At 56.3% G+C, this 13,418-nt stretch overlaps 1 protein-coding gene across 1 annotated transcript; it reads right to left on the bottom strand.

Annotated features, from left to right (window-relative positions):
* Nucleotides 1–2,845: 2,845 nt before the first annotated feature.
* Nucleotides 2,846–12,836, bottom strand: SNX19 (sorting nexin 19). The gene is made up of 11 exons (XM_088522009.1): nt 11,772–12,836; nt 11,498–11,636; nt 10,971–11,071; nt 10,590–10,709; nt 10,336–10,466; nt 9,123–9,219; nt 8,805–8,958; nt 8,298–8,427; nt 4,023–4,207; nt 3,462–3,549; nt 2,846–3,131 (listed from the first exon to the last, which is right to left on the bottom strand). Exons 1-11 carry the CDS (start codon nt 12,771–12,773, stop codon nt 2,996–2,998), a joined length of 2,283 nt encoding a protein of 760 aa, XP_088378135.1. The 5' UTR covers nt 12,774–12,836; the 3' UTR covers nt 2,846–2,995.
* Between the last annotated feature and the right edge of the window lie 582 nt (nt 12,837–13,418).

Genomic DNA, 13,418 nt, shown 5'->3' with positions numbered 1-13,418 from the left:
ACTATTTTAGCAGCTTGGCATAGCATTAGGAGACTGGCTAGTGCACAAGTTGCACTCAAAGGAAAATATATATATATAATGGTAACACAATAAGCAAGCTCCAAGACAGGAATTAAAACATTGCATATCCAGTGGCGAGAGGGAGCAGCATTAAGGTAGGAAGCATCCAATTACCTGAATTGGAATGTGGCCAGGATAATGGCATTAATTTATTTCAAGAAAGCCTCAAGTGCCAACATCTGGATTTTATATTTAAGTCCGAAATACGACAAGTTGCAGCATCCTGATTTTATTCTTCTAAAGCTTTGCTAGAGGGGGCCATAATGAGCATGTGCATCCTCTCTGAAGAAGCCTGATGCTCTGCTACAAGGTACACGTCAGTCAGACAACACCAATCCACGTAGTACAGCCGTGCCTGTCCCCCAACTTGCCTGCAGAACTACAGTCACACTCAGTCCCCACTTCAGTCGCAAGCAAGTTCTCTCGAGTGCACCCTGCTTCGATCTGGTATTAATTACGCACTGTTCCACGGAGATAAATGCTTAATCCTCCGGCTGTTGACACTGGAAAGGGCCCAATCTACCCTGGGGTGGATATTACAGAGGGGAACTTGGCTTCGGCTGTGATCCCTGCATCATGTGCTGCACAAATGTTCACCCACTCGTAGGTGATGGATTTCATCGGGCGCTCAGGATCTCTGTGGCAGAGCTAAGCTAGAATAACACATGACCCAAGCATTCATTGTATCAAGTTTTTCCTCCTCCATATTTCCCCCCTCCACGTAATATTTCGACTTTCATATGGAACTTGTTTCCTTTTGAGACATTCTCTCCTGTTGCCTTGTAGCTTACCAGCTTTCCTCCGCAGGCTTGATATCAACGTGAGCTTCCTACACGGCAGAGCTCAAGAAATCTGCAGACAAGTCTGCACTACCACGACAATCAGAGAATCTGGGTGTTTTGCACCTTTTCTTCCAGCTCTCCAAATTGCCTTTTTGGTTCCAGGCTCCCTGGAAATCCTACATCAAGAAGTTGGCTTAGCAGGGAGAGAGAGAAGCAAAGTTACTGGCACCAGAGATGGGAGAACCGTTCCTCTCTGATCAAGCTGCAAACACGGGCTCTGAATTCCACCATAAACATGGATTTTCCTCCAAGCACTAATGATAACAACACTACCCCTCTGCTTCCCACCCCAACCACAACTTTTGATCCTGTCCCCTGCCCTGGGTTGCTCCCTGTTGACCACAAAACACGTTCTCAGCACAGCACTGCTCCAGGGGAAATGTGAATGGCAGAAGCCACAGAGAGCAGACACAGAGAGTATTACAGAGTAAAATATTTTTTTTTGTGGGCTGTTTGCTTTACCAAAGCTGTAATCCAGAGCAAATAAACTTCCACCCCACTTCAGTGCAGAAGTTGGCCACTGCTGAGCTTAATTTCACCCGAAAACACTAGCACAGGAAAGAAATGACATTAAGAAAAAAAAATTTAATGGGTTTTGTACTCCTTAACATCAAGATACAGAGAGGGGCTACTTGTTCCTATGCTGTTCCTGGGCTGCTTGTTCTCAGCTGTGAGAATGGCCTAAGATCCACGGAGAAGAAAACAGGCGATTAAAGTCCAGCCAGCAAGAGCACGAGAAGGGGCTCTGGAAATCCTAGTTTCTGTTTTCCTTGCCCTAAGAAAAGGAAAAGGGGGTTCTGGAGATGAAAACTCCAAAGATCTCACCCCAGACGGGCTCTGCGGCTGGCTGGAAGCGCGTGCGCTCCGTAAACTCGCTCCATCTCTCCGGCCCAGCTCCTCCAACGTGTCACTTGGCCACGTGAGCAAGCTCTGGTAGCTGCCTCCTGCCTGCAAAACGCCATGAGAAAAAGGAGGAAACCAGGAATAAAGAAGAGGGTGAAGAGGGGCTCTACAGGAATGCTGGGCCCATGGACATCCTCCTTGGCCATATGGGATTAGCCCATGTAAAATATCCTCCGGTGCTTTGGCTAATGTGCTCGTTGCTACTTGACATGCAAGCTCTCCCCTTTACCAAACTTGAGGCAAGTCTGCTCTCAGAAGAGTCAATATTGAGAAATTGCTTTGCTAACGAAAATAAAGACTGCTTTGCTTCATTTCAATGGATTCTGCCTGGTCTAGGGGTGTCCTTGGTGCTCCCTAAAAATATACTCGCTGGCAGTAATCTAATCCTTCCCAGTATTTACCACACATCAAAATCAGCTGTGGTCCTGTGCAATTCTCTCTTGCAGGGTCTTCTGGAGTGCTTTCACCCACAGCAAGTGCCAGGAAGCAGGGAACAAAGTCCAGTGCTGGCCAGTTTGATGACTCGTATCCGGAAAGGAACAGATCTGTTGGTGTGTCCATCCTTGTCCATCTGCTCTGCAACATATTTGACAGGTAAGCTTGAAAAACCACGGAAATCTGGGATGCTCTTGGATGTCAGATTGTCCTGTTTTCCAAATCACAGTCTACCCCATTTGCTTCCCTCTGTTTGGGCCAGAAGAACATGCTGGAGTGAGAGGCAGCTCCCCTGTGTCCCTAGGGCAGTAGCTTTGTTTCCTGCATCTCCTTGGTTTTCCAAGTAGTTGGAAACAGAGGGATGGGTTCCTGACTGACTTCGGGCTTATCGTCGTGCTCCTTTTCCCCCTCACTTTCCTTCTGGTGGGACAGACACACTGGACACAAAACTACTCCAAGGGAGCTTTGTGGCCAGCCCACAGGTCCTTCTCAGCAGAAGCTGGTATCTTCCATCCAGGCTCTCCACCACGTCAGCAATGGGACAGACACTCTACGGCAGAAAAACACCTCCAGCCACTGACACAGGCTTTAATCTGACCCAGGCAAAACGGAGAAGCCTGGAAGAAGCCTCATGTAGCACTGGAGAAATTCTTCCCAAGAAGCTCCCAGGTAGGTTCAGCAAATGCTGAAGAGAGGGATCAACCATCCCACGCCTGCGGCTTCTTCTCTCCTTCGCTGCTGGCCCCGCAGCCTGGTTAATGTGGTGACATCTCTGCCTTCTCCGGGCTGCCCGAGGCAGATGGGGCAGCAGCTGCTGTGTCGGGCTCGGCGCTGGAGTCCTTCAGGACCAAGAACTCCAGCAGAATGTCCAAGAGGCAGAAAACCAGGTGCCTGGAAGGGAGAGAAGAGGAAGTTTAGGGTGGCCAGGGTGCAGCAGAGCTGGGAGATCAACTCTGGGAGCAGACACCAAAGCTCCAGCACGGAGAAGTATTCTGGCTGCCATCAGGGGGTGGCCAGACCAAAGGTCTCATATCCTAAATGGAATCTGTGCCTGGATGGTTCAGCAGCACCTCACATTCCCTTGGGTAATATGTGGAGCCCAGAAAAATCCACCAGTTTATGCTGAGCCAAGAACCTGGCCCTGCGAATCTGTCCCAAGGACATCTCACAGACCCCACCACATAGGCTATCTCAAGCTAAGGAGGCTCTAATTAGAAGTACCTGTTAATGATGGGCTGACCCAGTGACTCCAGGACCAGATTCCAGCTCAGACGACATTTAGTAGTTCCCAGGATTTCTTGGATCACATCTGTTAACGAGAGAGACGAGCCTTTAGGAACAGCACGTTTCCACTGTAGTGAAACAAGGTCAACCTTCTCCCAGCGGGGGCTAAATAGATGTTTATGATGGTACTTTCAGTGCAAGGTACCTCGTCCCCATCATCATCATCACACGAGAGAACAGTCGGGCACGGAGCTGAGCAAAAAGCAAAGCGGGGCAGCCTGCAAGGGGCTATAGAAGCAGCACTTTTTTCCTCCCAAAAGGAATAATAAGGGCCCCTTCAGCTGGAGCGAGGAGTTAAAGTTCAAACGGCGCTCGCACAGATTAGGCAGCAGCCGCTTTAATGCCAAAGGTCCCCGTGTCACACTCGAGCCGGGGGAAGCCGGAGCTAACGATTCCAGAGCCGCGCGAGCAGCCAAAGCCTCTGCCTTCCAAAGCCCAGCGGGGTCTTGGCTTCCCAACCCATCCCTGTTGGATCTCAGGAAGCCCCGGGATGCTCACCGGGCAGGAGCCCCATCAAGCTCTGCAGGGCCTGCTCCGCTGCCGCCGCCTTCTGCTCCTGGGTCCTGGCGGGTTTAGGCAGCGCTGGCAAAACTCCTCCGGGCCAGATGGATTCCTGCAGCAACTGGAGGTACTGGACCCAGCGCTGGGTGCAGGTCAGGTTAATCACCTGCACCTCCAGCCACCTGCAAGCAGAGAAGGACAGAGGGCTCCAGCAAAGCCCCAGCTTTCCATGAGGCTCAGGAGCTTTCCATCCAGGCGGGAATCCGCTTGCTGGCGATGTTCGCTTGCAGTTTCCAAGCGTGTGCGTCAAACGTGCAGGAGGTTCGGCTAATTAATGCTTGTAAAAACATCAGGAGTAAGTAGAAAAAGCCCCATTTTACAAAGATGTATGCGAAATCAGAGAAGAAAACCAAAAGTCACCGTAAGCCTCATCCCGCTGCTGCGCACTGGTTCCTGAAGGGCTAACTGGTCCCCAGAGGAAACCTAAGGGATAAGATCCCTTAAGTGACATAGTCCTAACGGCCACAAAGCCACAGCTACTTCCACAGCAAAGGGCACTGCTGTCAGTCCAAACTTACCACCAGGATGATGACAGGTCAAAGGGCAAGTCCCCGACACCACCAAGGCCAACGGGACACGTTGACATGAGGAGGACCTTGGCCTCCCTGGTGCTGGGGGCCGGAGAACCTGGTAGGACCTCACTCCTCATCCCCGGGAGGCTCCAGAGGAGCCCTGGAGGGGCTCGTGGCTTCGGCAGCGCTTCGAGAGCCCCGAGGAGGCCGCGAGCAGGGCCGAGAGCCCCGTTCCTCTTGGCAGCCGCCGCTCGTGCTTGCGATTCCCTCCCAGCACGGCCAAGAGCACGGGCCCTGCCAAGGCAAACTTTATTTAACCTGCGCTCTGCCAGACTGTCTGCATTCTTCCCGGGCTCGGCCTCCAGCCCAAGGGCTTCTTTCCCCCACCGAGCGGGGCAGCACGAGCAGAACATCAGCAATAGCAACACCTACAAGGTGACCCGGGGCAGAAGAACATCGAGGGGCCAGCATGAAGGAACAGGCCTGCGACACGTTGCTCCACCAGCCCGAAACGAGATGCCCAGCCAGCTTATAGGCACTTTCCAACATGTTTTCTTTGCTAGCTCCAAAAGCAAAGGTGGTTCAAGAGCAGGGCTAAACACACGGCTGCACCTAGGGATATCATATTGAAGTGACTTCAAACCGAGCTGACCTGTAGTCATTTAGGTAATTGGTTGCAACAAAAAGCAAAGAACAAAATGTTTTTTTTCCTCAGAATGCTCCTAAAACAGTAAAGGTTTAACAAGTAGTGCAAATAGGGAGAGCTGAGCTTAGGGAAGATGAAACAGATTTCCAGACAGCTCAGAAGAGAACTGAGAAGTGACGGGTGCTGGAAGGCCCAGTACAAACAACTTACTCCATTTCAGCTCAGTTATTCTCGTAAAGTCCCCAAAACTGGGCAACACGGCCTAAAAAAAAAACACCTTTACACGTACGCACCAAGAGCAAAAAATATAAACAAACTCTTGTGCTGTGACAACTGCAGCTGTGATTTCAGGAGGGGGTAGAAATCATAGAAACCCAGATTTCTATGGCAAATTGGCCTTCTAAGTCTGCGCCTTCACGTAGGGACCAGAAACGGAGAGGAACCGACCTCCTGGACTATCAAATATCGTGATAACACCCAAGGCAGGGACAGAGCACGGAGGCTACGGGGCCCTGGACGTCAGTCTGGACGTGCATAACTTGCCCATGCCGTAAGGGTCTTCTGTTTGAAATAGCTGCCCACGGGGGAATCAAATAGCTGCTAAAAACGAGTTGTTTTAATGCCATGGCTTAAGCTGGAACGCCAAGGTCAGCTCAAGGGGCCCTATATGGCGAGAGCGGCCTGGAAGCAAGAAACAAGGTGTGGGCTACGTACCTTGGCCCTAAAACACCATGGGCTGCTAAGGTTGGACTTCGTATGGTCCAGATGGGTTAGGAGTCCACATTGGGAAAAAAATCAAGTGTGCAGACCTGAGGTTAGCTGGTTCCTGCAAGCTGGGGCTTTGGGGGACAAGCTGGAGGATTCACCTGCACCTGCAAAGAGCTGCAATGGAGGCAGATGTGAGAGCCCTCAAATTTGTAAATAGCTACTAGAAACTGGTAAATCTCTGCTCTTCCTGGCCATGAAATCGAGGATGAGAATTGCACAGATCAGTTGCAAGAGGGATGGTTTGCTTGGTCCCAAAAATCACTATTTCTGATTGTGGTGAAGACCCAAAACATGAACAATTATGCTTTCTCCTGGTGGAGAAAGGAAACAAAAGGAGAAAATAAAGGGGAAAAAAAGCATCAAGTTCTCCATAAATCAAGAAACACGAAGCATCCTTTTAGACGCCCGGCCAAAAATACACACGCAAAAAGTAAACTATCCTCTCGCCTTCCTGGAAACGCTCCTTGCCCGCGGCCCTATAAAACGTTTACGACCGCGCGGGCCGCGGACAAGGCGTTCCGTACGGCCCCGGAGCGCCCGAGCAGGGGGCTGCAGCCTCCAAAACACGGCGTCTCGCCAGCCTCCTGCTTTCTGGGGTGAAACGCGGGCGGTTTCACCCCAAAAAGTGGGAAATCTTGGGAATCTGCAGTGCTCACCGAGGCGGCGTTGGCATCCGAGCGCCCATCCCTTGGTTCCTTGGAAGCGGGACCACAGCCTGTAGCTCTAACACCTTTTCCCTGCTGCAAACGCCTCTGCTTTGCTTTTCCATCTCCTTGCAACGCTGTGGGGCTCAGAGCAAGGGGGGAAAGGAAGAACGGTCCCAAAAAATCCCTGGTTTTTCCCAAGGCATATCCCGGCTCTCGATAACATCTTCATCGAGGATTTACGGAGCCAACTAAGCTCTCAGCGGTGCCCCAGGGAGAGGCCAGGCTGTCTCGGCCAGGCCCTGCTCGGTGCAGATTGCTTCATTAGCCCACTTCAGAGGCAAAATACATCAAACACCATTAACCCTTCACAAGCCAAGCAAAACCAAAGCAAGGAGGGGGTATATTTCCTTTCAACCCTTTTCCCCCTTGCTTCCTCTCTCGGAAATCGGAAGTTTTTAAGGCATGGGAAAACGCTGGCACGCATCTGATTGCTGAAACAGAGTCGAGAGAGATGCAGTTAAAATAATGTTGCAATCGCCATCGAAGCCCCAAGCTCTAGTCTAGTGGCTGCTTTTGGAAGGCTAACGCTTTCAGAAAAGGGGAAAAAAGAAAATAAAATTGTTTGGGACAGAGATGCAAAGCACAATCCAAAATTTCCAGGTGCTTGGAGACAGCTGAATCGAGACCCACGTCCCAGCTGATTTTTATTTGCTTTACAGGCACAGAGTCCTGAAAACCGCTTGTGCTGACACATTGCAGGCCCACGATCGCTGCTGCTCTTAACGGAGGACAAACAAGCGAGCTGGGCGAGCAGGAGGAAGATGCCACGAGAAGGTTGGTTTCCCTGCACAGGAACTTGGCTCCCGAGGAGCCCTGGGGACAGTGGCAGACTCCTGACCTAGTGACCAACGCGCCAGCGGGGACACGGCCACGCTCCAGCCTCGTATTTTTAGCACCGGATCGACTCGCCGGCTCTAAAAAGCCCTTGGATTCTCCAGACGCTTCCGGCTCTTCCCCCAGAAAGCCCCGGAGCCCATGTGCTCCCCGGAGCGGGGACGGTTCTCCCTTCCCAACGCAGGGAAGACAGCCGGACGGCGGAGGGGTGTGCAGTCCGACTGTTTGTTTACGGGCGTGCGGAGCGGCCGCTGGAATTTCCACTTGGCCTCCAGGATCGTCCCCCGCTTCCAGCCCCTCCGCCTCTCCCCTCGGCTCCAAAAAAGGCTCCTGCCTGTTACATAACGGGGCCGCAGCCGCGCGCGCGGGGCCTCCCGTTTACTCAGCGAGACCTTTTTCGGTCATGCAGCCGCTGCCATCCGGCTGACGGGCTCCAGCTGCACCTATTCCAGCCGCGGGATCAAAATCCAGGGAAGAGAGGAGCGTGACGGGATACTGGGAGGTCTCGCGCATCCGAAGCGGCTGCCGAACAGGCGCTGGGTGCGTGACAGCTTCTCTAGTGGAAAATACCAAAGCCACAAAATACTCCCTGCTAATGTGTTCAGCGGGTGCCTGACCACGCAGAGGCACGGGATTACCTACAATCTGTCCATTTTATACTATAATCCCATTTTACCTGCTTTAAAGTTATTTGCATGTATGTACCGTGGTGCTAAAGGAAACTGCACGGAGCCTGAGGCCTCACCTTTGAATGAGGGTCCCGAAAAGCAGGTCCAGGACCCTGTGCATGTTGTCCGTGCAGAGCCAGCCCCAGTGGTCGGCGAGAAGCAGGCGCAGCAGCTCCAGGGCCAGGTCAGCCAAAGCCGTCTCCGAGTCTGCCAGGAGGAAGAGGAGGGTCAGATGAGGACGACGGCTCGGAGCCTGCGCAAACCTCGGGGAAACAACCCTCGGGCTGCTCCTTTTCATCCCTTCTTTCACCCAAACAGCCCTGTCTCCGCTACCAAAGGGTGCATTACCCCGGAATACAGCTGCTCCAAGTGCAGCGACAACATTTTACGACTAGGGACTAATCCCGGCGCACGCACAGGGCTGGCAAAACCGGGACGTTTTCCAGGCTCCGCTTGGTGTTCCCAGGCTGCCATCGTGTGGCAGGGCCACGACTCGGCACGCAGTCCGAGGCATGGGCCACATGTGGATACAGATTCCATTAGCAGCAACGAGGGAGCAGGGATGCCCCGCGGGCCGCGCTCACCGTCACCGGCGTCCGGGTGCCACGCGCCCGGCGCATCCATGTCGTGGTGCCTGCAGAATTCCCTGTCCTGCGATTCCCTGGGCGCCGCCTCCAGCAGCTTCTCCTGCTTCTGGATGAAGGATTCCATAGCAGCCAGCGACAGGGAGCCGGAGACCTGCGGGAGCAGCAGCATTGGTGCCTCCTGCCACCGTCACCCTCCTGGTTTGCGCCTTGCTCTACCCAAGGGCACAGCAGCAAGTGGCAGCCACGACCCCCGGGCACCGGGATTGCTCCAAGGCGGCCAGGAATGACAGGATCCTCACGGGGATCCGGCCTTACCGCGCTGCCCTCTCGCAGGCCGTACACGATCCTGTCGTGGGCCTCCCCCGCGCTCAGCACCGGCGTGATTTTGCTGGATGGGAACCTCAGTCTGGACCTGGAGGGGAAAGAGGCCACAGGGTTCGCTCCACACGCTCAAAGGATGAGTTTCTCAGCCCGGTTTGGCCTTTTTTTTACAAAAACAACTGCCCCCAGCGTGACCACGGGCTGGTTACATAAAACCAAAGGCGCCAGCGCCTGCCTCCACCGCACGTTTCTGAGCACTGCACTTCCAACCCCGGCGAGATTGTGAAATGCAGGTCTCAGCACAAACACACACACACAGAGGGGGCGTTTTGGATTTGGGGACAAATTGTAAAGTTGTCTGTTTACCACTAAGGAATGTCCTTTTCAGCCAAGTCTCCAAAACTTGGACTTTTTTGGTTTGTCTTTTTCCCCCTCCTTTTCTTTTTCCTTTGTCCAAAATGGTTATTTTTAGCAAAACATGTTTTTTTCCTGGTAAAAGCCATGCTCAGGCAGAAACCTTTCCCTTTGCTGGAAGGCAACAACCACCAATGAGCACCGTGGGGTTGTCTCTACAACCAACACCAAACGTCAGGCGCTCGCAGTGCAATGTACAGGCAATGACGTCAACCACTACCCTTAAATATTCACATATTTGCTGGGAAAAAGCAGCAAAAGTGACAGGCTACTGCCACCACACGTGCAAAACATGGCAAAAGCAGGAGTGAACCCCCAGGTAGCCATCAATTAAAAAACAGCAGGGTCATCACATGTTTTTTTCTTCTGAGCGTTGCAAAAACTGCCCTGAAATAATGCTGGAGACAGAAAAATTATCTGTAACAGCAGCAGCCTGATGCCATCAAACTTATAGCTGTGCTTGCAGTGACTCACTACATATATAGGTCATGTGAGTGTTTAAGGCTAAAAAACAATCCTTTAAGAGCAACTTTTGTTGGCAAGTGCCACCATCCCACAGCTGCTTTGGAAAAAAAAACCCGCAGGCAAGAAAAGCTTCAGTGCCAACTGCTGTAAAAAACAGAGTGTTCCTGGAAAAATCTCTTATCTAAACAGGAACTCAAGTACCCTCGCTCGGGTTTTGAAAGAGAAAAGCAGTAGAGCTGGGGGAGGAGAGCAACGTGGGGTTTAGCGGGTCGGGACTTCCACGGAGGAGCCGGTTTGGAGCTGCGTGGGGCAGGGGAGCAGCTCTTACTTGTTTGTCTTCTTCCCTTCCCCCTGGGGCTTTCCATCCACCTCGGACTCGCTGAGATCCTCCGTGGGGCTCTGCGGCTCCGACCTGGGGAACGCCGTCTTCAGCGTGTCCACGATGGCGTTGACGACGATCTGCAAAAGCCGGCGGTGGCACCGGTGACAATTCTGTTTTCCATGCCAAACCTCAGGCCCTGCGGAGCGGGTTAGGATCAGGTTAGTGTTTAGGTGCCCCTCGCCAGCTCCCCGCTCGCCCACCTTGTCTATCCTGGAGACCACGAAGGGCTTCTTGACGAAGGCGATGCGGGCGTCAGTGTTGAGGGCGAGGAACTCCTGCACCTCCTCGCTGCTGGCGATCTCGGGCACCGCGCACAGTTGCTGCAAGGGAACACGGAGCTGGAGCAGCTTCCCAGCGCCCTTTACGCAGCTGGAAAAGGCTCCATGCTCGTGCCACACGACTCAGACAGCCGTGGCTACCAGCTCCCTGCCCTCCTGCACATCCATGGATTTCTGATGCTCCACAATATGCTACGATACCCAAAGCTGCTTGTGGACCAGGGAGCTCCACGCTCCCATAAAACAGCATCTGCTCCTCACGCCTTCCCTCCTCTATGAAGTGAAACGAAGCAGGTAGCTCACCTTCAAGAAAGACTCCAGGAGGCTTTTTCTGGCTTCCACCTTATCGCTGTCCATATTTCCGAACGGGAGATCAGGGAACAGCTTCTTTGGGCCTTTGATATCTGCAAATGCAAGGCCCCCATAATCAAAACACTGCTTTAAGAAAGCCTGTGTCTAACACTACCCTACCCGCATGCAAACTACATATGTGCAAATTACAGCGCTGTTTCGCTCACTAGCAAAGCTGCAAAACTGCAAAAGCAAGTGGTGCCACCCGAGCGGGAGCTGGGATTCCTTTTGAAGCACTGGAATTGGCTGCCGATGGGGAATTGCTCCTCCGGATCGGCGGGCACATGGGGCAGCCCTGCACAGGCAGGGCAGGACACCCTAAATCCCGTTCCTCCCTCCCAGGAAGGGCAAAGCTTTATGGCAGCTCCCAGTGTCCAGGTCTCTCCACATCCAGAGGAACGAGGCACTAGCACAAGCGGCAGCGGACACGGCACGGAGGAGGGCAGGGATTCGGGCAGCCCGGCAGCAGGGCCACTAACTTTTCAGGAATTTGCGGAGCTCCGGTTTCTCCTCGAGGCGGGTCTGCAGGTTGAGGAACTCCCGGTAGCGGCGGTTCACGGTGTGGTAGGCCATTTGCTGAAGGCTTCCCGCGCCCTCGCCCTCCAGGGCCGTCTCGTACTGAGGAGGAGGAGGAAGAGGAAGAGTTATTAACCCCTACGGACCCCAAATCCCAAGAACACGTTGGCCAAACAACACACGGCACAGAGAAATCCCCGTTTCCAGCAGGAATCCCAAGGGAAAAGGGCCGCGCACCTTGACGGTGTAGAGGGTGTAGGGGTGGAAGCCGGTGCCGCTGTGCTCGCGCGCCGTGATGGTGCCCGTGATGCGCAGGTTCTGGATGACCACGGGCCCCTCGGGGCTGCCGAGCGGCTCGAAGCTGAAGGTGCTGCCGGGCGCCGTGGGCGACGACGAGAGCGGGGGCAGCGGCGCGGCGGCCTCGGCGGGACTCGGCGCCTCCGAGGGCCCCAGCTCCTTGCCCAGGCACGAGGGGCGCCGCGAGAAGGGCATCCCCGCGTCCTCCTTCTCCGCCGCCTCGATGAGGATGTCGGGGCAGGCGCCCGGCGCGCTGACGGGCTCCGCGGGCTCCTCCGTGTCCCCGTCCTCGGCCAGGGGCTCCTCCGGCGGCTCCGAGGTGGGGGACACCACGTCCTCGTAGGGCAAGAGGGAGCCCAGCGCGTTTCCGCCCTTCCTCTCCTCCTCCTCCTCCAAGGCGCCGCGCTCAGGGGCATCTCCCGATTCACCTCCGTGCACCTCAGGCGCCCACGCCGAGGGCAGAGGTGGCCCATCGGGGCCATCGGGCGCCGCGCCGGGCGGGCGCTCGGGCTGCGGGGCTGCTCCGCGGCGCCTCGTCTTGCCCAGCGCGGCCACGAGCATCAGGTTGATGCAGTCGGGGTCGGCGGCGCGGCGCAGCGCGGGCAGCAGCACGTTGCAGGTGACGAGCTCCACCACGACGAAGCGGCCCGTGCGCGTCTCCAGGTGCGGCGGCGGCACCAGCGCCCGCAGCAGCCGCTCCGTGGCCGCCCGCGCGTAGCCCACCTCGGCCGCCGCGCCGCCCGTGGCCGGGTGCGCGCCCGCCCGGCGCCCGTACTCGCGCCACAGCCGCGCCGCGTCCCCGGCGGCGGCGCCGCGCAGCGCCCGCCGGGCCCCCACGTAGCTCTGCAGGTGGTGGCCGCAGAGGCGCAGCAGCCGCCGCGCCAGCGCCCGGCGGTCCACGCGCTCCATGCGCCGCTGCAGCTCGGCCGCCAGCCCGGCCATGGCCCTCCGCGCCTCGGCCTCGAAGGCGCGCCCGCCGCTCACGGCGCGGTACCACGAGGCCACGAAGTCGCGCAGCACCTTGCCGATGGTGGCGGCCACCTCGCGCTGCAGCTGCCGCTCGGCGGCCGCGCTGCGCGGCGCCGGCCGCAGCGCCACGAAGCGCTCCAGGCGCAGCCGGCGCCCGGCCAGCGCGCGGGGGCCCAGCCAGGCGCCCAGCGCCGCCAGCGCCGCGCACAGCGCCGCCAGCAGCCGCGCGTCCAGCAGCAGCGGCAGCGCCGCCAGCCAGCCCAGCGCGGCGCCCAGCGCCAGCAGCCCCCGCGCCATGGGGCCACCAAAGGGGAATCAGTGGCCACCAAGGTGGGGATCGGTGGCCACCAAGGCGGGGGGATCAGTGGCCACCAAGGGGGGCCCGGGGGCCGCGCACTGCGGCGCCCCCCAGCGGGCGAGCGCGGCGCAGCAGCCGCGCGCGCCCCCCGCGCACCAGGGCGCGCCCTAACGGGCGGGCGCGGCGCAGCCGCCGCCGCCGCCGCCCCCCGGCCCCGGCGCCCACCCGGCCGGTCCCTGTCGCTGTCCCCGTCCCTGTCGCGGTCCCTGTCCCCGTCCCGCTGCCGCTTCCTGCGCCGCTTCCTGCTCCGCCCCCGTCGC

This window comes from Tinamus guttatus, unplaced genomic scaffold, assembly GCF_059628265.1.
Source record: "Tinamus guttatus ecotype Peru unplaced genomic scaffold, ASM5962826v1 Tinamus_guttatus_pri_ptg000143l, whole genome shotgun sequence".
NCBI classification, from domain to species: Eukaryota; Metazoa; Chordata; class Aves; order Tinamiformes; family Tinamidae; genus Tinamus; species Tinamus guttatus.
The sequence above is the reverse complement of the archived record's forward strand: the minus strand, read 5'-3'. Positions and strand labels throughout refer to the sequence as shown.